This window comes from Coptis chinensis, chromosome 4 (assembly GCF_015680905.1).
Source record: "Coptis chinensis isolate HL-2020 chromosome 4, ASM1568090v1, whole genome shotgun sequence".
Classification (NCBI taxonomy): domain Eukaryota; kingdom Viridiplantae; phylum Streptophyta; class Magnoliopsida; order Ranunculales; family Ranunculaceae; genus Coptis; species Coptis chinensis.
The window spans coordinates 84,415,015-84,436,167 of record NC_141459.1 but is presented as its reverse complement, the minus strand read 5'-3'; the positions used below and the strand labels follow the sequence as shown (position 1 = coordinate 84,436,167).

General features: G+C 36.2%; 1 protein-coding gene across 1 annotated transcript; it reads left to right on the top strand.

Annotated features, from left to right (window-relative positions):
- Positions 1-66: 66 nt before the first annotated feature.
- Positions 67-14,923, top strand: NSF (AAA-type ATPase family protein). The gene is made up of 21 exons (XM_086557842.1): positions 67-377; positions 701-795; positions 867-951; positions 1,048-1,098; positions 2,311-2,481; positions 2,677-2,831; positions 2,936-3,044; positions 4,557-4,659; positions 4,751-4,806; positions 5,342-5,407; positions 5,537-5,619; positions 6,490-6,623; positions 9,037-9,247; positions 10,547-10,678; positions 10,753-10,813; positions 11,688-11,747; positions 11,985-12,043; positions 12,176-12,263; positions 12,499-12,621; positions 13,744-13,809; positions 14,649-14,923. Exons 1-21 carry the CDS (start codon positions 186-188, stop codon positions 14,787-14,789), a joined length of 2,241 nt encoding a protein of 746 aa, XP_086413968.1. The 5' UTR covers positions 67-185; the 3' UTR covers positions 14,790-14,923.
- The last annotated feature ends 6,230 nt before the right edge of the window (positions 14,924-21,153 follow it).

Sequence of the window (21,153 nt, the reverse complement as noted above, 5' to 3'; positions counted from 1 at the left end):
CACACCCTCTCTTTTCTAGTTTTCTTCCAAACGAAGTAAAAAAAACAAAAACAAAAACAAAAACAATTATTAATTTCTCATTCCCTTTTTAAGATATTTTCCTCCCCCTATAAAAACCCAAAACCAAAAACATTTTTCCACATAAAAATTTCTCTCTCAGAGTTTTTGGTACTAATTAAGAAACAATGGCGGGAGGATCATGGTACGGTTCGCCAACGCCATCACACACAATGATCGTAACAAACACGCCGTCACCAGATCTAGCGTTAACGAATATAGCTTACTGTTCATATTCCGATCTCAATAAATTCAATGTTCCTAAAACCAAACTTTATCTCGCATCCGTTGCTGACAATTCTTCTGTCCTCTCTATCTCATATCCTTTTTGTTTGTTTTTTTTTTTTAAAAATTTTCATTTCTTCAATTCTTATATCTATTGTTTTATTATTATTATTATTATTAATTACTGTATCTAGATTTGATTGTAGTGTTTATAAATGAATGCTAAATGGAGTATAACGAGTCTATGTTTTTTTATGTGTTTGTTTTAGTTCAGAGTTCAGACATGTATCTTAGTATCATCTATGTTAATGTGCAAGGAGTGTATTATTTTGATCCTGAGAGTTTTGGTAAATAGTTGTGAGCAAAATAAAGTGGCGTTAATTATAGTTATCCTTGTTTCCTTAACCAAGACAATACAGCTCATGAAAGAATTACTGAAGGTCATATTGCCTTGAATGGCATACAACGTCGGAATGCAAAGGTTTCTACTGGAGACACTGTTGTTTTGACCAGGTAGGGCGTTTTTACTTTTTGGTTGGGGGAAGGGATGTGTCTTTGTAATAATTATGTTCTATCCTCTGTAGATTTGTTCCAGCAGATGATTTCAACCTGGCCTTGCTAACACTAGAACTGGCGTTTGTTAGTAAAAATGTCAACAGAAGTGAACAGGTGTATATATTTAGCTGTTATTTAGTTCAATGAAATCTCTTACCTTTGCTGTTTTATATGGGACTGTTAGGGCTGAAATAAGTCAAATTCTTGCAGATTGATGCCGTTCTTTTAGCGCAGCAACTTCGGAAGAGATTTGTTAACCAGGTTAAATAACTAAGGACTTTCTTTTTTTGTATTCTTTCATATACTTGCTATTACGGTTGGATTCTTGCTAATCTTAGTTTGAGCTTTCATTGTTATTTATCTTTGTGTAGGATCTCCCGGCGTTTTTATTTTTTTATTGTGTTTCAGGATCAACATTTTTTGCAGTTTTGTTTTGTTATGGTTAAGTTTCCACATTTAAAATTTCAGATTCACAAGGATGGTGCATATGCCATACATATATGAGTAGCTCCTAATTTTTTTTTGTAAATTAGCTCTTTTACATCTATAGTAAAAGGAAAAGTTTTGTCAATGGAAAAGAAATCTTTTCATCAACAGTACTCTTTTGCCATCTCGTGGGGACTGTGGCTGAAGAGGAACATGAGACCCTCTGGGGATAGGTTTCTATCAATGGAGGAGATGATTATCTAGATTAGTCGTTTGCACTTTCTTTGATTATCTAGATAGCAGTTTGTTTCTCTGTTAGTGTTGTCCTTGTATTGTGGGATATCTCATCCTTCAACTCTTCCTTTGATTTGATAGTTTAATTATAAATAATGTATCACTACTTTACCGTTTATAGGAAAGAACTTTTCGTTTCCTAGTGACCGTCATATTTGACAAGATAGCTGCTATCAGAAATCACAGGACTCTGTAGGGCTATTGGAGACTAAAGTGTGTATTTTGACTGGTTGTATCATGTGTTGTATTGATGTTGGCATTGTATAGCATGGGGTGACATTCGACTGGTTCTCAACTACATGCCTTATGTCCTTAGTCAGAGACATGATCGTTAACTAATAACTAGTGTGAGACACGTCTTTGTGCTATACCCACACATCATTCTCCAAACATATTGAAGGTGGTGCATCATCTGATAGGAAAACCATTCTATTTTAGAACAGATTTCTTGTTACTCTGTTGCATGTTTTTGTGATTGTTTTTTCAATGTTTCCCAAATGTGTATTATTCTTGTTATATGGTGTCATCTGATATTTCAGATTAGTTGTTACTAGTTTTTGTCACTTTGCACTGCTATGTATTCTTTTGGATATATTTTTGTCACAATACCTAGTTAAGTAATTATCAATGTTAAAAATTGGAGCCAGTTGAGGGACAATGCTTTCTTCTTTCCTTTGTTCTTTAAAGGAAAAAGAAAATAAATGCGGCTCATAACCACAGATATTTATGTTTGGATTTCTTGTGAAAGTGCAGATTATGACTGTGGGGCAGAAGGTTCCGTTTGAATATCTTGGAACCAATTTCGTGTTTACTGTCAGTCAAGCCGCGGTGGAGGGGCAGGAGAAGTCTAATACCCTTGAGAGAGGGATGATATCTGCTGATACATACATTGTGTTTGAAGCATCAAAGGCCAGTGGTATCAAGGTTATTTTCAGTAATTTTATCACATACCTGTCAATTCTTATCTGCGTTCTTACTATCGACTTCAATTTCCCTTGTAAGTTGATATCTTTAGTCACTTAAAAACTTAAAATTGATGGCAACCATTGTAAGTTGATATCTTTATATTGAAATTGATGGCAAGGTACTCATCTAGTTGTTTTATATTGAAATGTTCAGATAGTCAACCAGCGCGAAGCTGCCAGTAGTCACATTTTTCGGCAGAAGGAGTTTAATCTTGAATCACTCGGTATAGGTGGTTTAAGTGCAGAGTTTGCTGACATATTTCGAAGAGCATTTGCATCTCGTGTTTTTCCTTCCCATGTGACTAGCAAGTAATGCACATATTTATAATCAGTTTCAATATTTTGAATAGTTGATCCGGTGCATTCATCTATCGTGAAAATCATACTCACATGAATTGCTTAAATTTTTCTAGGCTGGGCATCAAGCATGTTAAAGGAATGCTGCTTTATGGGCCTCCTGGCACTGGAAAGACTCTAATGGCTCGGCAGATTGGGAAAATGTTAGATGGAAAGGAACCAAAGGTATCATGATTCCTCTATTGTGGATTATTAGTAAAATTAGAGGAATAGAGGTCATTAGTATTATTTCGTTGTTTGTTTGGTAAAACAGAGGCTATTAGTTCCGTGGAGAGTATTATTGGTTATTGGTTACTTTGGCTTATAAATTAATTAATATTGTTTATACAATAGATCTAAAACTGAATTTCCGAAGTTTGAAATATCTTATTACCTTTTTGTAATCATCGCTTCACGGCTTCACAGATGATCTTATGAAACAACAAGGAAATCTTTAATTGGATTTTGGAACTTTTCTAATCTTAATACCGTAAAAGTGTTTGTGCATCCGTTTTTATTTTATTTTTCTTTAGTTTCTAAAAAAATATAGTTTAGGTCAATAGAGTTCATAAAATAAAGTTCTACTCGTGATTGGAGTTCATAAAATAGAGTTCTACTCGTGTTAATCTACTCGTATCTGTTGCTCCCCTTTGAAAATAGAGTTCATAAAATGAAAATAATGCTAACAATGAGCTGATACCTCCTCAAACAAGATATTTCTACATTTTAACATATAATATTTAGATCTCACCCATCTGAACTCTATCAGCAATTGAGACCACAAGTGAATTGGGGCAATTAACTTATGTTGACGGATGGCGGCTCTTAATCCGTCAGCACGCCTCCTGTTTTTAGGACTATATTCTCCGGCTAATTGCAGAATCAATAATCTTCCAGACGCAGCTAACGTGAGAGGAAGATAAGGACTTGCATGATCCAAGAAGCTCTCTCATAAAAGCTAGAAGAGGCTCAAAGGAAGCCACACCTTTTAGAGTTCTCAATAAAGGAACCATGGTTCGGGGCTTCTTTTGGAGTTGCAACGGGACAAGTCTGTATGAAAATATTCTTGCAACGGGACAAATCTTAATGAAAATATTCTTATTTATCCTATGAAAATATTCTCATTCATCCTAAGATTTTGTGTAGTCTAAGGTACAAGCCACCCTATGTACAATAGCACGTTAGAGACCCCGGGCAAAAATGTCGTATGCTTATTTAACTGTGAACGTACCTTTCTTGCACAAAATTTTGAACACTCTTTACGCGTATTTGGAGAAAGTGTGGTGATCTTTATCATGACAGAGAACATGAGTCTTAGAATCATTTTGGTTGTGTTGACAATGTGAGTAAAGCTCAGTCATTGTTTTTAAATTATGAATTGGTGAGTGTAAGAATAAACTTTTACAAGTAAGAAGCTATGAGCCTGGATTGCGTAGATATGAATGAAACATTGTTATTTAGTTATATATTGCAAAATTTCCATAAAAGTATTCTATTCTAAAGTTCTTTTCATGGACACATTTTTTGCAAGCAGAAAAGGATGAGGTATCATTGTATTTCTGTCTTTGGGTAATGCATAGTAATATTTCACAGGTGGTTCTCAATTGATATTGATTCAAAGCTAGTTTATTGATCAAGAAATTTTGTAATCTGCTGTTTTCTTCTCCGCTATTTGACTGTATTATCCATGAACTCCAGATTGTTAATGGGCCTGAGGTATTAAGTAAATTTGTCGGAGAAACGGAAAAGAATGTGAGGGATTTATTTGCTGATGCTGAAAAAAATGACCAAAGGACCCGAGGTAAAGAAAGCTCACACATCAATATCTCAAGTTTACTTTCTGCTTTCCAGTCCAGTATGTAATGACTCGATTTTTTTTCTTTTCTTTTCAGGAGATCAAAGTGAGTTGCATGTTATAATTTTTGATGAAATTGATGCTATCTGCAAGGTGGGAATTACTGTCATTTGATAAAATGCCAATTCTTGAAGCGTGCTTTTTTTGATGGCAGACCATCCATGTATAATATTAGTGTACACCTTCTGCCTTAGTGTGTGCTACTTCTTTGCCTCAGTTCGTGAGGCTGACATTCAGTCATGTTGGCTAGCCTATTGCAGTGAGGCTTTTGTGGTCAGATTCCAGTGAACTGGTCTCTCCTTATCTTACTAGGCTTTTGACATATGTTAGTGGAGGTTGGTGTGGTCGACATGGTTATGGAGATTGGGATATTAAGTTGATTGTAAGAAGGTTCTACTGGTAGATCCAGACCCAGAACCTCCAAAGTATTACTTTAAACCATATGAACTGTCAAACAAATACTTCATCATATATGAAATTGATAAAAATTCTTAAAAACATATGATGAAGTTGATGAATACAATTATTTGTGTTGGAAATGTTTATATCTGTAGTTACTGTTGGCTTGCCTTGTCGGCTAGTCTTTGTATGATCATACAATTATTGAGCTCTTGTTTTCAATTTACAGTCAAGAGGGTCGACTAGAGATGGCACCGGTGTTCATGATAGCATTGTTAATCAACTTCTTACAAAGGTCAGTTTAGGTTCTAGTTGTTTCAGCACTGGGATGAGTTATATATGCTTTTTGTTTACTGGTGGTCTAGTGCTACTCCTGACCAGTTTATGTCATCTATTTGACTAACATATTTGTTGTTATTTTTAGATAGATGGTGTGGAGGCCCTGAATAACGTTTTGCTGATTGGGATGACTAACAGAAAAGATTTGATTGATGAAGCTCTTTTAAGGTGAATCTCTCTCTCTCTCTCACACACACACACAGCTGCTATACCTTTAAGCCTCCTTTCCCTAGTGAAAGTAGGAGAAGAACTTCAGAACTTGGGGCCCAACACCCTTAAGCTTAGCAAGTTGGTCTGTACACGAAGGAAATATATTGTTGTCTACATTAAGGAAATCCAAATCTATGTCCACTTTACCGCAATTAGGTAGAATATGTGAGGCACGGTTTCGTCCACCATTTTGGACGCCTTTTGCTCTTTAGCAACACTTGGGCTTAACCCATAACATATCAGAAGCCTTGGGAAATAAGCTAAGTATGGACTAGGTGGGTGGTTAAATGAGCACATCCCTTAAGCTATTTTATGGACTTTTTGGAAGGAAAGAAATAAGAGGTTGTTAGACCATGAGCAAAGGGACTCTCAATGAATTAATACTGCTGTCAAAGAATTAATACATTCTGCAGTTGGAGGCAGAAATTTCAAGAGTTTGTATTAAGATGAGACCCTATTGTGTTAAGCATTGTAATGTAGTGCAAGTGAGTAAGAGGTGGGCGGGAGAATGATGAGCGAGCTAAGGGTCTTCAACCTAGTTGGGAGATGTTTGGGTTACTAAGAAATGCATAGTGACGTCCTCTCTTGGTCATTATTTACTTTGCTTGTTTGTTCATCATTGAAATTCAATTTTCAAGTAAAAACAAAAGATTTGGGAATTGTTTTAATTGACAGTTTTGCTATTTCCCTTATTCCAAAATGTACAAAGTTTTGGTGTTGTGGACATGTTTGGCTTTGGTCTTGGTTGTTTGTTTTTGGAATCATATTATCCTCTCCGATAAATTCTATCTTATGAATGCAAATAAAATTTCTTTATTTGGTTTGTAGGCCTGGACGTCTGGAGGTTCAAGTTGAAATAAGTCTTCCTGATGAAAATGGTCGTTTGCAAATTCTTCAAATCCATACAAACAAGATGAAAGAGAACTCATTTCTTTCTTCTGATGTGAATCTTCAAAAGCTTGGTAGGTACTTCACTTTGCAATATATATGGTTATCATGCTATATCTTTTGTGCTCGACAAAGTAGTATATGATAAAAGGAATTAAGACAGACAATGACATTGCGCATCATCGAGGTTGGAAATAATTAGTCAGCCACTATGTGAAGACTATGCTTTACCAACCAACCAGTAGATGCTCAGTCTTAATATATATATATATATATATATATATATATATATATATATATATATATATATATATATATTTCTGATCGGTAAAATGGAGATTTATGCTAATATAGGAAGAGAAACTAGGATGAGATATCCTATTACAAGGCAAGAAAAAGAAACATAGAAAGAAAAACAATGACTAGACTACAAGAAAACTGAAACAATTACAACATGTGAAGCAAAGACTCCCAACCAAACACAAATCTCCCAAAATGTGGTATCCCTGACATTTTAAGGCAAGAAAAAGAAACATATAAAGTAAAAGCAATGACTAGACTACAAGAAAACTGAAACAATTATAACATATGAAGCATAGCCTCCCAACCAAACACTACTCTCCCAAAAGGTGTATCCTTGCATGTCTCCCAAACCTTTGACTATCAAGCCTTTAATCGAGATAATGTTCTCCTCTACTGATGACGTTTATCCTTGAAGTGTCTCCTGTTCCTCTCCCTCTGGAGCCCCCACATAACCGCGCAAGAAAGGATGTTCACAGCTTGCAACTCTCCTAGGAATGTACCCTTAAAACTCAAGCAGCTATAGATCCTTCACTGACCAGGGAGCAACCATGGACAAAATAATTCCAAACCTCCCAAGAGAAACTACAGTGGATAAGAGTGTGAGAAACCGACTCTCCATCAAACATACATGAGGGACAAAAATTAATAATGATTTTCTTCATTTTAATGAGATCATCTATAGTGAGAATTTTGTTTTGTGCCGAACGCCACAGGAAAAAAGTCACTTGACAGGGAACCTTAGAACTCGAAATAAAAAACTAGGAAACTCAATTGTATACATTAGCTACACTGCTACGAATAATCTGATCACAAGAGAACTTCTCAATGAAGATTAGGTGGTTCCTCGGGCTAAATATTCCAGCACATGGCACGAAGAAGCACCATTCAATTTATTTTTGCCAGGAATGTGCATTATCCCTCCCATAGAAAATTTAGAAAATTGGGAATTGTCAGATCTATTTAAATAGTAGGAAAACAATTTGTTAAGCAACCCCCCCAAATAAAACAGAGACAATGTACTCTACCTCCTCTCGGTGTGTTCTATCCATTACCACTATCCAAATATAGGAATTCACTTCAAAAAGTACTTTATCAAACTGAAGGGAAATGTGGTTACCAGGGTGAAGGCAGGTCTCTTGGTTTTAAGAGTGAAAAGAAAGATTTGATAGACATAAGAATGCAAGAAGTTTTCTTAACAAAATTCGGATGCCACTCCCCTCTGGTAGCAAATGGAGTGAACTTCTTGATCAACACTTCCATCTCCTCCACCTTCCTACCATTTAGGTGGAAATGCAATTTGAGGTTTCAAGTTTCTCTTTACTTTCTATTAGTTGCACAGTTGTACTATCCGTATTGATCCCATTTTATTCTTGGAGATGTCTTATAGAGAAATTTCATCATCGTGTTTCTTCTTAAAACAGCGTTCTTTTCACATTAGTACATTACTAAGTTCATAGCTGATTCCTACCTTCATATAATGGTAGAATAGTAAGGCCAAACCCTAATAAATAGGAATAGGGAAGACCTTAGGTGCAGTGTAGACAAACATGGACTCCCACCCATGTTGTTTGTTGGTTTGACGGCTCTTTGCAAGGGTAAGTGTCTGGAACAAGTTTGGAAAGAAATCTCATATTGTGGATTCTATAGTTAGAGCTAAGAGACACTGTCTAACGACTCTAGTTCAGTGGCCGACTGATCATTGTATCATGTTTCTGATCTTAACACATGCAATATTCATTTCTTTTCTCATGAGAGTAGTATTGAACCATTAACTGAAATTTTGACAGTTGACCATGGGAATTTGTTAAAGTCTTAGTTGACTCGGTCAACTAACATAAGTGGGACAAAAGCCTAATTACTGATATAAACTGAGTAACTTACCCAAAGCCTAATTAGTAATTACCGATATAAACTGAACCAAATTTCTAGATATGCATCATTAGGAAGACCAAAACCGAGAAATCTCTAATCATTGTTAGTGTTATTATTGTTGCACACAAGTATACATCATTGTCGTTGTCGTTACTTGTACATGATTGTTATTTATTCATTGGCCAAATATAGCTATTGGAGTTAGGAATTGTGTTTTATCATGTGTGTATGATAAACAAACTGTTAAGACAATAAAACCATTTGAATGTTACATGAATCACTCTATGGTGTTTATGATATTTTCTTATACAGCTGCTGAGACAAAGAACTATAGTGGAGCTGAACTTGAAGGTGTTGTAAAAAGTGCAGTTTCTTTTGCTTTGAATCGGCAACTAAGTTTAGATGACCTTACCAAGCCAGTGGATGAGGAGAGTATAAAAGTTACAATGGATGATTTCCTGCGAGCACTTGAAGAAATTATTCCAGCTTTTGGAGCCTCTATGGATAACCTCAAGCGATGCAGGTAGACATGTTATCTCTGATTCTTCGTTCAAGTTTCCAGTTCCATGTCAGTTATTTTCTTGTGATTGTGTTAAGTTGAGCAATGCTTTGTGCAATCTTGTGTTAAGAAATGTTGATTCATTTGCTGTTTGTAGATATTCTTACCCGTCTTGCAAACTTAATAAGAATGTCCATTTCCTCGTCATATGACAAGCTTGTGGCGCCAAGATGATATGAAAACCAGTGGGCAGTCGTGTATTCATTCTTGACAGTGCTTAATTACGAACCCAAAATCAGTGTTTATTGCTCTTCACACCAGTGTGCTTCTGTGCGAGGTGGGATGCAAAGGATGAGTGACCTAAGCGGTGGTGCCAACCTAATTGGAATGTCTTAGGTCTATGCAGATGCCGCATTCCTCCTCAATGTGTGTTTATCAAGTCCTAGTATACGCTTCCTCAAGTACTTAAAATAGAAGAAGTAGGTGGTGGAACAGGCAGTATCCAAATGCTGCACCTCTATCTGAATGAGGAGAAACTTAAACAAAATGTTTTTGGAGTGAGCATTAAACATTACTAGATTGATAATGAGAAGAGTTAGTGCAAGTAGAGTAAAGGATTAATGCATCTTCACTGTATACTTGAAGTGTATATCAAGCCAAACTATCTTTGCCTTAAATAAGTAATGGATAGGGGCTCAAATGCTTCAGATAGCACGAAGAGATTGCAACTGGTTGTCTGATATGTCTCCTGAGGAGGTTCTCCGGTTGGTAGCGGAGATCCAAGTTTTTTTTCAAAACTCCCTTGGCATGCATTTATGTTTATTAATACCTATGTAACATGGACATGTCATATTTAAAAAAAAATCCGTGTCGGATCCATATCCACGTGTTTGTGTCGGACACATATTGTATGTGATAAACCTCAATTTTTTATATTGTGCCATGTCAGACACTTTGTATCCGTGTCGGATACGGACACACCTATCCGTGTCAATGTAACTTAGATTAATACTTATTTACTTCCAATTTTCAGTAGTAAGAAGTTTTCAGTCTCCTGATTTCATAGTACACATATATTTAGATTAGAATCTAGTTATGCCTATGAAAACAAAAGAGTACAGTTTTTATAAATTTGTTGATTATTAAGTCTGCAGCGCTCGAAGTTTTTTCCTTACAAAGTTTACAATCATATCCACATTGAACTGATGCTCGAGTTGATCTCAGCTTCCATAAGTTTGTAGTCTTTTATACTGTTGAAGTTAGTATTTTAGAACAAGTTGATTCTGGATTATTGATTTCTTAACCACTACTCATAATGTACAGACTTAACGGTTTTGTGGATTGCGGGGAAATGCACAATCACATCTATCAACGAGCTAAGCTACTGGTGGAGCAAGTTAAAGTTAGCAAAGGGAGTCCACTTGTTAGTTGTCTTCTGGAAGGCATAAGTGGCAGGTAGGTCGTATCGATTTAATATGTTTTGATGTTCTTCTAATTTCTTTGTCTCTGAAATTTTACTGTGTTGGCAGTGGGAAGTCTTCTTTGGCAGCTACTGTGGGTATTGAAAGCGGTTTCCCTTTTGTCAAAATTGTAAGTTCCTGTCTGTTTCGGATAATTGTTTGTTCTCCTGCTGGTTGTTTTTAGGGAGCAAATTCATGAACATACTCTAGATGGCTGTTCCGTGGACAACACCATACTATCAGTCCACTTCAGCTTACCAACCACGTCATTCTATAAGTCACTTACTAGGGAAAAGAAAATCTCTGAACACAAATGAAAAAGAAAAGAAAATAGCCCAACTACAACACTGATTTAGACCAGAACTGATTTTCCAAAGAATCTAAACGAGAGGTGGAGCGCAATTGAAGTGTTCAAAAATTGAACTTAGTATTTACTGATTTCATTTAATTTTTACTGGTCCCCATTGCTAACTGTATCTAGAATTTGGATGGATCTCACCACTGCACCAGTTCTCCTTGCCTAGAATTCTACTCCAAACAACAAAAATGATTGAGGTCATTGGTATATTATGGTTTTGGAGTAAATTGAAAAAGCACCGAAGTTGGGGAATGGAATGAAAGTATTAAATTTGGGCATCCAGCTCAAAACCAATTGGCAATGAGTGGAGAGGGCCCGGACTAATATTTTTAATGCAAGGATTTAGATACCCCCCTCACACATGGACGCGGACAATTTTGAAATGGGTGACAGTACATGGGTCCAAAGCCATAGAAATAAATTTGGGCATCCAACTTAATTAAATTTGCTCTGCATCATATTAAATTTGGCAGTGAGTGGAGAGGCTCCATGACAAATATATTTTAAAGCAAGGCTTTAGGTATCCAATGTGGGTTTATAGATCGCTCGCTTTCCTTGGGACAACTATTTAATGTTAATTTACAAATCAGCTCTCTTCTTTTTACGCCCATTTCATTTTTGTCTCTAACTCTGTCCTTGGTGATAGATCTCAGCAGAAACAATGATTGGTCTTAGCGAAAGCAGTAAATGTGCCCAGATTGTTAAGGTTTGTCAAAATTATCCTTCGATTTTGTTCATATCACTTGTTCTTGGGCTTTCATATTAATTCTAACCCCCCAAACACACATAGAAAACCTTGTTTTGATTTACCAATTCTATGCCTGCATTTTCGTAGTTAATAAGGAGTTACGGATTTTGCCTAGTTTCTGTCCTTTAGTTACCCGTCCTTGCCACTTTCTGCTAGATAGCTAAAACTGTTTGATGATTGAGCTTTCTTATACAGGTTTTCGAGGATGCTTACAAGTCGCAGTTGAGCATTGTTATCCTTGATGACATTGAAAGGTAACTCGTAAATTGAACTTTAGGCGAGTTTATGCATGAGAGTGGATCCGCGTGCGTCCTTAAAAGAAGCACGAGAAGAACAGTCTTGGCTTTGTACTTGGTAGTCATCCGATCATGTGAATCTTTATGCAGATTATTGGAGTATGTTCCAATTGGACCGCGCTTTTCAAATTTGATTTCTCAGACATTGTTGGTCCTCCTCAAACGACTTCCTCCAAAGGTTTGTCCAGTTGCTTTCTGTCTATATAGCCATCTTAATAATGAATAAAATTGTGGTTTGTCATGTTGCCTTTGTGTCTATTAGTATCATTGTTATTATTGTTATTGTTGTTATTATTATTGTCGTTATTACTGGTTGACCCTATATTGTGTGCTGCCTGTCAACAGAACAGGCTATCTGATTTATAATCTCCATATGGTCTAAACTCTTTACTTATCTGATTTCTTGTTATCAGGGAAAAAACATTCTGGTGATTGGGACAACAAGTGAGGTAGGATTTCTGGAGTCGCTTGGTATCTGCGATGCTTTCTCTGTTGCATATCATGTCCCAACGTTGCGATCTACTGATGCTAAAAAGGTAATTTTGAGAAGTATTTGAATCCCTTTTTTGTGTCTTAGATATATGTTTAATTGACTCCGAAAATATTTATTGTCATATTCGTACTTCACACTTTTTCCATATTTGTGCTCCCCGTATTTTTTTCAGATTAGCAATAGATTATATAAGCTTCAGGTGCACAACATATCAATGCATTGATTTGAACAACATGCCAAGGGAAACTTTAGGGGGAGTGAGTGATTTTGTCTGGAGCACTTTTGTTGTCTTTGCATAATCTTGTGGGACAATGATCACATTTGTCAGACTTCAGAGAATTCTTTCTCTCATCTTTTAATAGCTGGGCCAGGTTTACAGATCTATTACTTCTAAAAGCAACTAGGTTAGGTGATTTTTTCATCTTTAAAACTTTAAAATTAATATGGAAGCTCACCCACTTTTGTAGTTCAGTATTCATGGGTCTGTAAATGATTAGTTGAGTTTTAATGTGATCTTAGTTACACTGATATGGATACGTGTGTCCGTATCCAACATGGATGCAAAGTGTCCTATTCAGCGACATACCAAAAATTGGGTATATCATATACATTAGGTGTGTGTGTGTCGTGGCGTGGACATGTATCTAGCATGGATTATTTTTAAAATATGGTGCCTCCATGCAACATAGGCTGTGATACAGTGATACAGCTTGTGTATCTTTACATGGGGCTGTACATGAACAGATGAGTTTCGACTTGATACAGCTCACTTGTTACTGAGGAGTTCATTGGTTATAAAATGTGGAATTGAATGGATTAACCTTTTTCTCGTGGCAGTTTTGTTCCATATTCTTATGAAGGTCAGCAGGGGCCAACTGGTCAAGACTTGGGAGGTTGGGTCCAAGGTCTTGGGTTCGACTCCCACCTTCACTGGGGAAAAGGGATTAGGGAATACAGTTCTAACTAATAAAGAAAAAGGATTACCTGTTATATCCAATTAATTTTTATTTTCTAAATATTCAAAGCATCTGGAAGCTGATCATAGAAATATTTCTTGATTTGGAATCCGGCACCCATCAATTTTACTAATTGATTCAAATCTTTTTTTTTTTGTAATTTGTTTTTGAAGATCTAATTCATATATGTTATGTTACTACCTTTACAGGTTTTGGATAAGCTCGGAGTTTTTGCTGAAGATGATGTTGATTCTGCCGCAGAGTCCCTTAAGGATGTGAGTTTTAATCTTCTGGGAAAGTTGGTTATTATTGCTTCATTGCTTAAGAATAAAGGAGAATCAGACCTAATGAGATAGAAGAATTATCTGAATGCTTTGTGCCTCTTAGGCATTTCACTAATACCCTGATTGGTAGAATTGTTAGGAGCCTCACTTGATTGGCTTGGGTGTTTTTTAAAATGAATAGTATTTTTTTTTATTGCTCGGTAAAGTGAAATTTCATTAATAAAATAAAGGAGAAATAGGCTGAGAAGGCCTACATTACAAGAGAAACAAGAAATAAAAGCATTTACAGTAAATGAAACAACATAAGAGAAAACCCAAGAAATACACCATCACCCCATGTCTAAGGAGTAAGAACATAGGACGATCCATGTATTCTACTATTCTGTCATAACACGTTTCTTTTAATCTTTGTTGCACCAAAGTTTCGATGAAGGTCAGTCCATATTGGTTATTTATCTATCTGTAAGAGTTGTGAAAGATTTATGACATACTGATTCCCACTTAATTCCAAGCATATGAGGCTGCATCTTTCTTTTTCAGGTTAACCAAGTAAGAATGAACGTAGGTGTTACAGTTCAAACTACAATTGTCACGACAGACAATTCAGCATAAACCCATATAATAATTTACTAGAGATGGATAGGTCAAATTGTCAAGTAGCATCCGAAACTGGGACTGGTCCTAGTTATGATTGTTGTATATTGTTTTTTGGATTTGGTATGTAGCAACGAGATGGATGCGTTTACACGGTTAAATTGTGTGGCTAGGTCTTTGTTAAGGTTTTTTATCCACTGAGTTTATTCACACCCCGCTATTTTCTCTCCTTCCAGATACCAATCAAGAAGCTATACACATTAGTTGAAATGGCTGTTCAGGGAGAGCAGGGTGGTTCTGCGGAGGCCATTTACTCTGGTGAACAGAAGATCAACATTTCACATTTCTTCGACTGCCTTGGTGATGTTATGCGCTGATTCTTTTGTACATGCATGTACTGTATAGCTTGGTAGTATGGAAACTCAACGTTTTGGACACTGATGATTATATTCTTATCCTTTTCTACAATTTTTGCACTACCTCAGCAGGATTAAGAGTTGTCATTTTTTTCCTCGAGGCTTTCATTTTCAATATCACTGTTGAATGTCTTCAGCCATTTGCACTTTTGATCTTCCAAAATAGTGGGTATGAAGTGTGAACCTTGTTTTAGTGGTTGTAAGAGCATCTTTAGCAGAGCAACCAAAAAAACACCAAAATTTTGAACCAAAAAAACACCAAACAACTTTATGAGCAACATCAAAAAAACACCAAGCAACTACGCGGTTTTGTCAAAATCGTGCCATATAGCTTACGCGGTTTTGCCAAAACCGCTCCATAGAAGCCCATCTTACAGGTCCAAGCCCATGCGGTTTTTCCGAAACTGCGTGCTATAACCATTTAACTTTCGGTTTTGCGATGTTCTCTTCATTTTTCATGTTCCCTCTCATCTAAACTCATCTCCTTGAGCAAAAAAAAAAAAAAACACTACCAAAACTCTTGAAGATTTTTTCAATGGAATCATTTATCTTCTTCTGATTCTTCATCGAGCTCGAGTTCGAGTTCGAGCTCTTTAAATGATAACACTGCAGTTAAAACTCGCAAATTAGTGGCTATTGCTCTATCTTTGGTTTGACATCGTCTGAGTTTATTGCGTCAGTTAAAAGCGGAGTCTTCTTATAGACCACATGGTGGTTTGAAGAAAGGAAGAAAATATAAGCCTCGTCAGTACAAGGCAACACTGGCTCGTGTAAATGCTAACTATTTCGGCGCAAATCCTATATTTCGTGACCTTGACTTTCGACGCCGATTTCGTATAGGTCAGTCATTATTTACTCGTATTTTCAATCATCTTAATCATAATGTATCATATTTTCAACAAAAAGTTAATTGTGCAGGTAAGTTTGGAATTAACCCAAAAATAAAAGTAATTCTTTGCTATCTGAATGTTTGCTTATGGGACTGCCGCTGATCTAGTAGATGATATGTTACATGTTGCTGAGCCAACTGTTCATGAATGCATGCGCTATTTTTGTGATGGAATTATTAGAATTTTTGGAGGTGAATACTTGCGCAAACCAAATGCTGTAGATATTCAACGTTTGCTTAAAGAGTCTGAGGAATGCGGATGGCCTGGAATGCTAGGAAGCATTGATTGCATGCACTGGCAATGGAAGAATTGCCCATCCGCGTGGCAAGGGTCTTACACTGGCCATAAACATAAACCAACAGTGATTTTGGAGGCAGTTGCCGATCATGATGCATGGATTTGGCATGTTTTTTTTTGGAATGGCGGGTTCTCACAATGATTTTAATGTGCTTGACCGCTCACCAATATTTGATGATATAGTCAATGATGAAGCTATTCCTTGTAACTACACTGTGAATGACCATCATTATGATATGGGCTATTACTTGGCTGACGGTATTTATCCTAATTATGCCACCTTGATTCAAACGATTGCTAAACCGACTATTGCACAAGACAAACATTTTACAAAGAAGCAAGAAGCTGCTAGAAAAGACATAGAGCGGGCGTTTGGTATATTACAGTCGCGTTGGGCTATTTTAGCGAATCCGTGCAGGTTATGGTATTTGGAAAACATGGCTACTGTTATGAGGGCTTGCATTATTTTACACAATATGATTGTGGAAGATGAACGCGAAACGGATATCCCGTAGTATATTCCTGATTTGGAAATACCAAATAGAGAAGGTGCTCCTGAAGATGAACGCTACTTTGTTCTATCTCGTTGGGCATCTGGCGTCGAGAGGGTTCGTTCAAAAGTTGTTCATGATAGATTGAAGAATGACTTGGTCGAGCATTTGTGGAGTAGGCGTTGGCGGACTTGATTTCTATTTTTATTTGCACTTCATTTAGACTTTGTGTTTATTTATCGTTTCAATTTCTTTGTATTTGTGTTCCAAGTTTATTTCTATGTATTTGTGGTTTTATGAAAGGATTTCTGTATATGAGAATTTTGAAAATACAATTTTTTTTTAGAATGATAAAAAGTATCAACTTTAAATTAAAAGAAAATATTCAATTAAAGTACATTCTAATTAAAATTAAAATACAAACTTAAATTAAAGTACGTCATTAATTAAAAGACATAAATTAAAAGACAAATTAAAATAGTCAAATTAAAAAACATACAAACTCAAATTAAAAGATATATAAACTCAAATTTAGACTATGCACTATTTTGACTACTACCAGTGATATTGCCAAGTCGATTATTCATTTTTTGTAAAATTTTTGCCCTTTTGAGTTGCTAAATTTCGCGCTCGTCTTCGGGTAATCCTTCTAATTTCATTCATAATATTTTCGCATCATTTTCATCTTATCGAACTCGGAGCGCATCTTTCTTCAATTGAAGTTTTTCTTTTTGGATTTGAAGCTTCCAATCCATTGAACTTTTCTTCAATTGAAGTTTTTCGAATTCCATCTCATCTTTCTTCAACTGTCTTTGAGCTTCCAATTCATAGCCTTCTTTGGTGGTTTTAGAAAGTTCCATCAGAAAATCATCAAGTTTCTTAGCGGATTCCTCCACTTTAGAATCACATTCTTTTTTCTCTTTTTGCCTTCTTTTTTTGCCTTCTTTCTTTCCAAGAGGTCTATCCTCAAGCCCATAAACTTGGTGTGGATCATAATCCATTGATTGAGTTATCGCAGTTGATATTGGAATTGATGAACCTCCTTCCCCACTGTTTGACTTCGACTTTTTGGTTGGATGCAAATCGTTTCTCAACTGTAGCCTCTTCCATTTGGGCGAGTCTTTCACCGTATTATAGCATTGCATCCACTTCCAAACCCCATTATGCATCGCATATGCACTTATTGCTTCCTCAACCTACCAATTAAGCAAAACCTAAATTAGAATTGAAAAATATATTTGTTAATCAAAATAACAAATAAAAAGTAAATACTTACCATCATATTGTCATTATAGCCACTTGGAGGAGATGCTTGAATTTTAGAAAGAATAGCATGAAACTTGTTGATATTAGCTTGAATAATAGACCAATGATGTTTCATACCCGTCAAGTTGCATTCGGTCATTCTTCCTAAATTTGCATGAAATGCATTTAGAATTCTAGCCCAAAAATCGTTCGACTTTTGCTCATTTCCTACTACGCCATCTTGACTAACTTGTAGCCAACTATTGGTGAGAGTAATATCTTCTTCTTGTATCCATGAAGCCCCTCTTGATTTTGATTTTGGTTCTTGACTCATTGTTGCTTTAAGAATAGAGAGTAAAAAGTAGAGAATAAAGAGTAGAGAGTAGAGAAAAGAAGTGAGTGTAAAAATATGGGGTGAGTGTTTCAATTTATAGGGTTAGAAAGATATAGCCGTTTTTTGCCCATTGTTGTAATTGAGAGCACGCGATTTTAGAAAAACCGCGCGGTTTTGCCAAAACCGCGTAAGTGATTTGATACAGCACCAAACCTGAAACCAAATATTGGTCGATTTGGTGTTTGGTTTGGTGTTTTTTTTTGGTATTTTCATCAATATGTAGCTCTCCTGAAGTTGAAAAAACACCAGAATTTGGTGTTTGATGCTAGGTTGATATCACTGCTAAAGATGCTCTAATATTTGTGACAAACACTAGAGCTGATGTTGCTGGAGTGGCATAATGTAAATGTTTGCTTATGGGATTACCCTTGCATCTCTTTTGAAGGACACGTCGTATGTACTAGTTTTGATTCTGGCTCAGATGTTGACAAGAGAATGGCACAAGTAAATTTAGGGTGCTGTATTGGGCGCCACTGAAATTAGATCGGGCAGCCTCCAGCCCAGCCCAAACAACAAAGTCCAAACAAGAAAGCCCAGTACACCCCCCCACCAAATCGCAAACCGGAAAAACCTATTCCTTCGGTCATCTCTCTCGCCAAAACCCTTCGACCAATTATCGCGAAACCTAACCAAAAAAATCCAAAATCCGAATTGAAGCAATCCAATCGCGAAATTGAAACAATCCAATTGAACCTTCGACGATCCAATTGAAACAATCCATAAAAAATCCATAAACAATCCAATTGAAACAATTCAGTTCCATAAACAATAGCAAAATTGAACCCGAAAGGTTTGTAGAAAGGGTGCTTGCTTTACTTTGAGAAATAAGTAGAAAGAAGCGGAAAGGGGAGCTCACGTTTTTGGCTCCAAATTGCTTTCGCCACCTTGAAAACCACGATCGTCGAACACCCCGACCAGCAAGTCTCTCCTTATGGGAATGTGATGTTTTAATTAATTCAGGTTAGTTCTTCTTAATTTTAATTTGATGAGTTATGGGAATGTGATGTTTGTCTTGTTCATCTTTATATAGTATGAGAAAATGAGCTCGAATTTCCTATATATTTTTCTTGAGAGAAACTGAAAAAGAGAATCAATGCATTGAAAGTGAACAACAAAAGATTTTTTTTAAGGGTTATCACACATTCCTTGATTTATTCCTTGGTCTTGTTTTAGTTCTAAAAGATTTCTTCCATAATAGCAGAAAATAATAATAGTAAAAATAAAAGGAGTTTTGAAGACATGCAATCACAAACCAAGATGGTTGTTGTTAGTCAAGAACCAGTTTTTAAGAAACAAAATGGTTCTCATTCTATTAAAAGTTTTGATCCCAGAAGGTTTGGTAATTAATATATTTTTAATGGTTTTGTAGTTATCAGAAGAAGGTGTATGAGGTGGCGAGAAGGAGGTCTTGTTCAGCTTTAGGGGGGACGTAGTCGAGCTTTTTGAATATTTGGAGGTAGAAATTCTCAACATTTTTTTTCCTATCCTTTGTTTGAGCAATGAGCATTTGCTTGGAACTTTTAGGTTTTTACCTCTAAACAGAGTAGCAGACTATAAGCGATAAACAATAAAACTATTGGTAGTGGTCTGGCATTTTTTTATTGGTAGAGAATATTGTTTCGTCTGGCATTTTTATTTCTAGTGTGGATTTATACTTACTTTAGATTTCCATCCAATTTGTTGGTCTTCGTGTCTTGATCTTAGTACACTTTGAGTTGGTAGACAAGCACTTCATGTCTATCTCCTTTTGTCAAATTCTATTGACTTTATTGACAAGTTATAGCAACATTAGCTCGGTACATTTTTTTTTTTTTGAGGGGTTGCCCAATCCAATTTGATGAGTGCCCGATCATTTCTTTGAACCTTATAAACAGAAAAAACTTGGTTATGACATCAGTTAAAAAGAGGACAAAAAAGATGAATTGGCATACAATTCAACTAAAAATGATCCTGTACTTGTTCTATAGTTTATACAACATTTGTAGAGCACATAGTTTCTTTTGCGTCCTTCAATAATGGCATATAAACTATCAGATTTCTTACAAACAAAATAATCATAAAGGAACTGAAAGGTATACCAATGTTGCATCATCAACAGCTTCTTCCTCTGTAGGACAAGTAGCCTCTTCTTTGCTAGAGCTTCCATTGTCAATCTCACCCTGTAAGACGCAGCTTGCAAAAAGAAGAAAAGAAGAAGTAGAATTTTCAAAAAGGAATTATAACTAACCTCAATAGATTTAGGACAAACAAACCCTCCAAAGATAAATAACCTTCCACCGACGTGAAAGCGGCCCGAATGGCCTTGGACAAGGAACCCATGCCCATGGAGGAAACACAGGATAAATTACTTTCCATTTCTCACAGAGTGCTCTTGCATTGATGTTAAAGTCATTTGGCGAGAGTGTACCATCCCAACTAGAAGAGAAACCCATGTTTATTTGATATGTAATAACTTGAGCTAACTTAAAACAAGAAAAAAATATATCAGTATATAATAGTCATCATCACTTACATATTATTGCCTGGTCAAAAGCTTATGAAAACGACAAATAAATGTTAAAAATCATTAATTTAGAGAAAACTTACTTAATGAAAGAAGTCGATCGTTTTTGTAATTTTTAAGGAAAAAAAATTTGGACCATTTCTCGATTTGTGCGTGTCATCCTTGCCCGGGCAAGGATGACACACACATGTGTAAGTAATGAGAGTATTGAATGAGAGATCAAGTGTAGCATTTGAAAGTATTGAATGAGAGATCAAGAAACTTTCTTGGTGCAATACCGGGGGGAGTGCGTCATGGGTTCCCAACGACTTTAGGGCCAGTCTTGGACATAGCTCAGTTAGAGCCTGACTACTTGGATCTGTTGGGGTAGCGAGGTTTCCTAAGACAAAGTTCTAGCGTTTCACGCTATGCATATTGGCTTGGTCTTTTGTGCCATCAATATATTGCTTGTCCGAACTCCTTATATAGGTGGAAAACTATATTTCCACTATAAACTTAAAGGAAC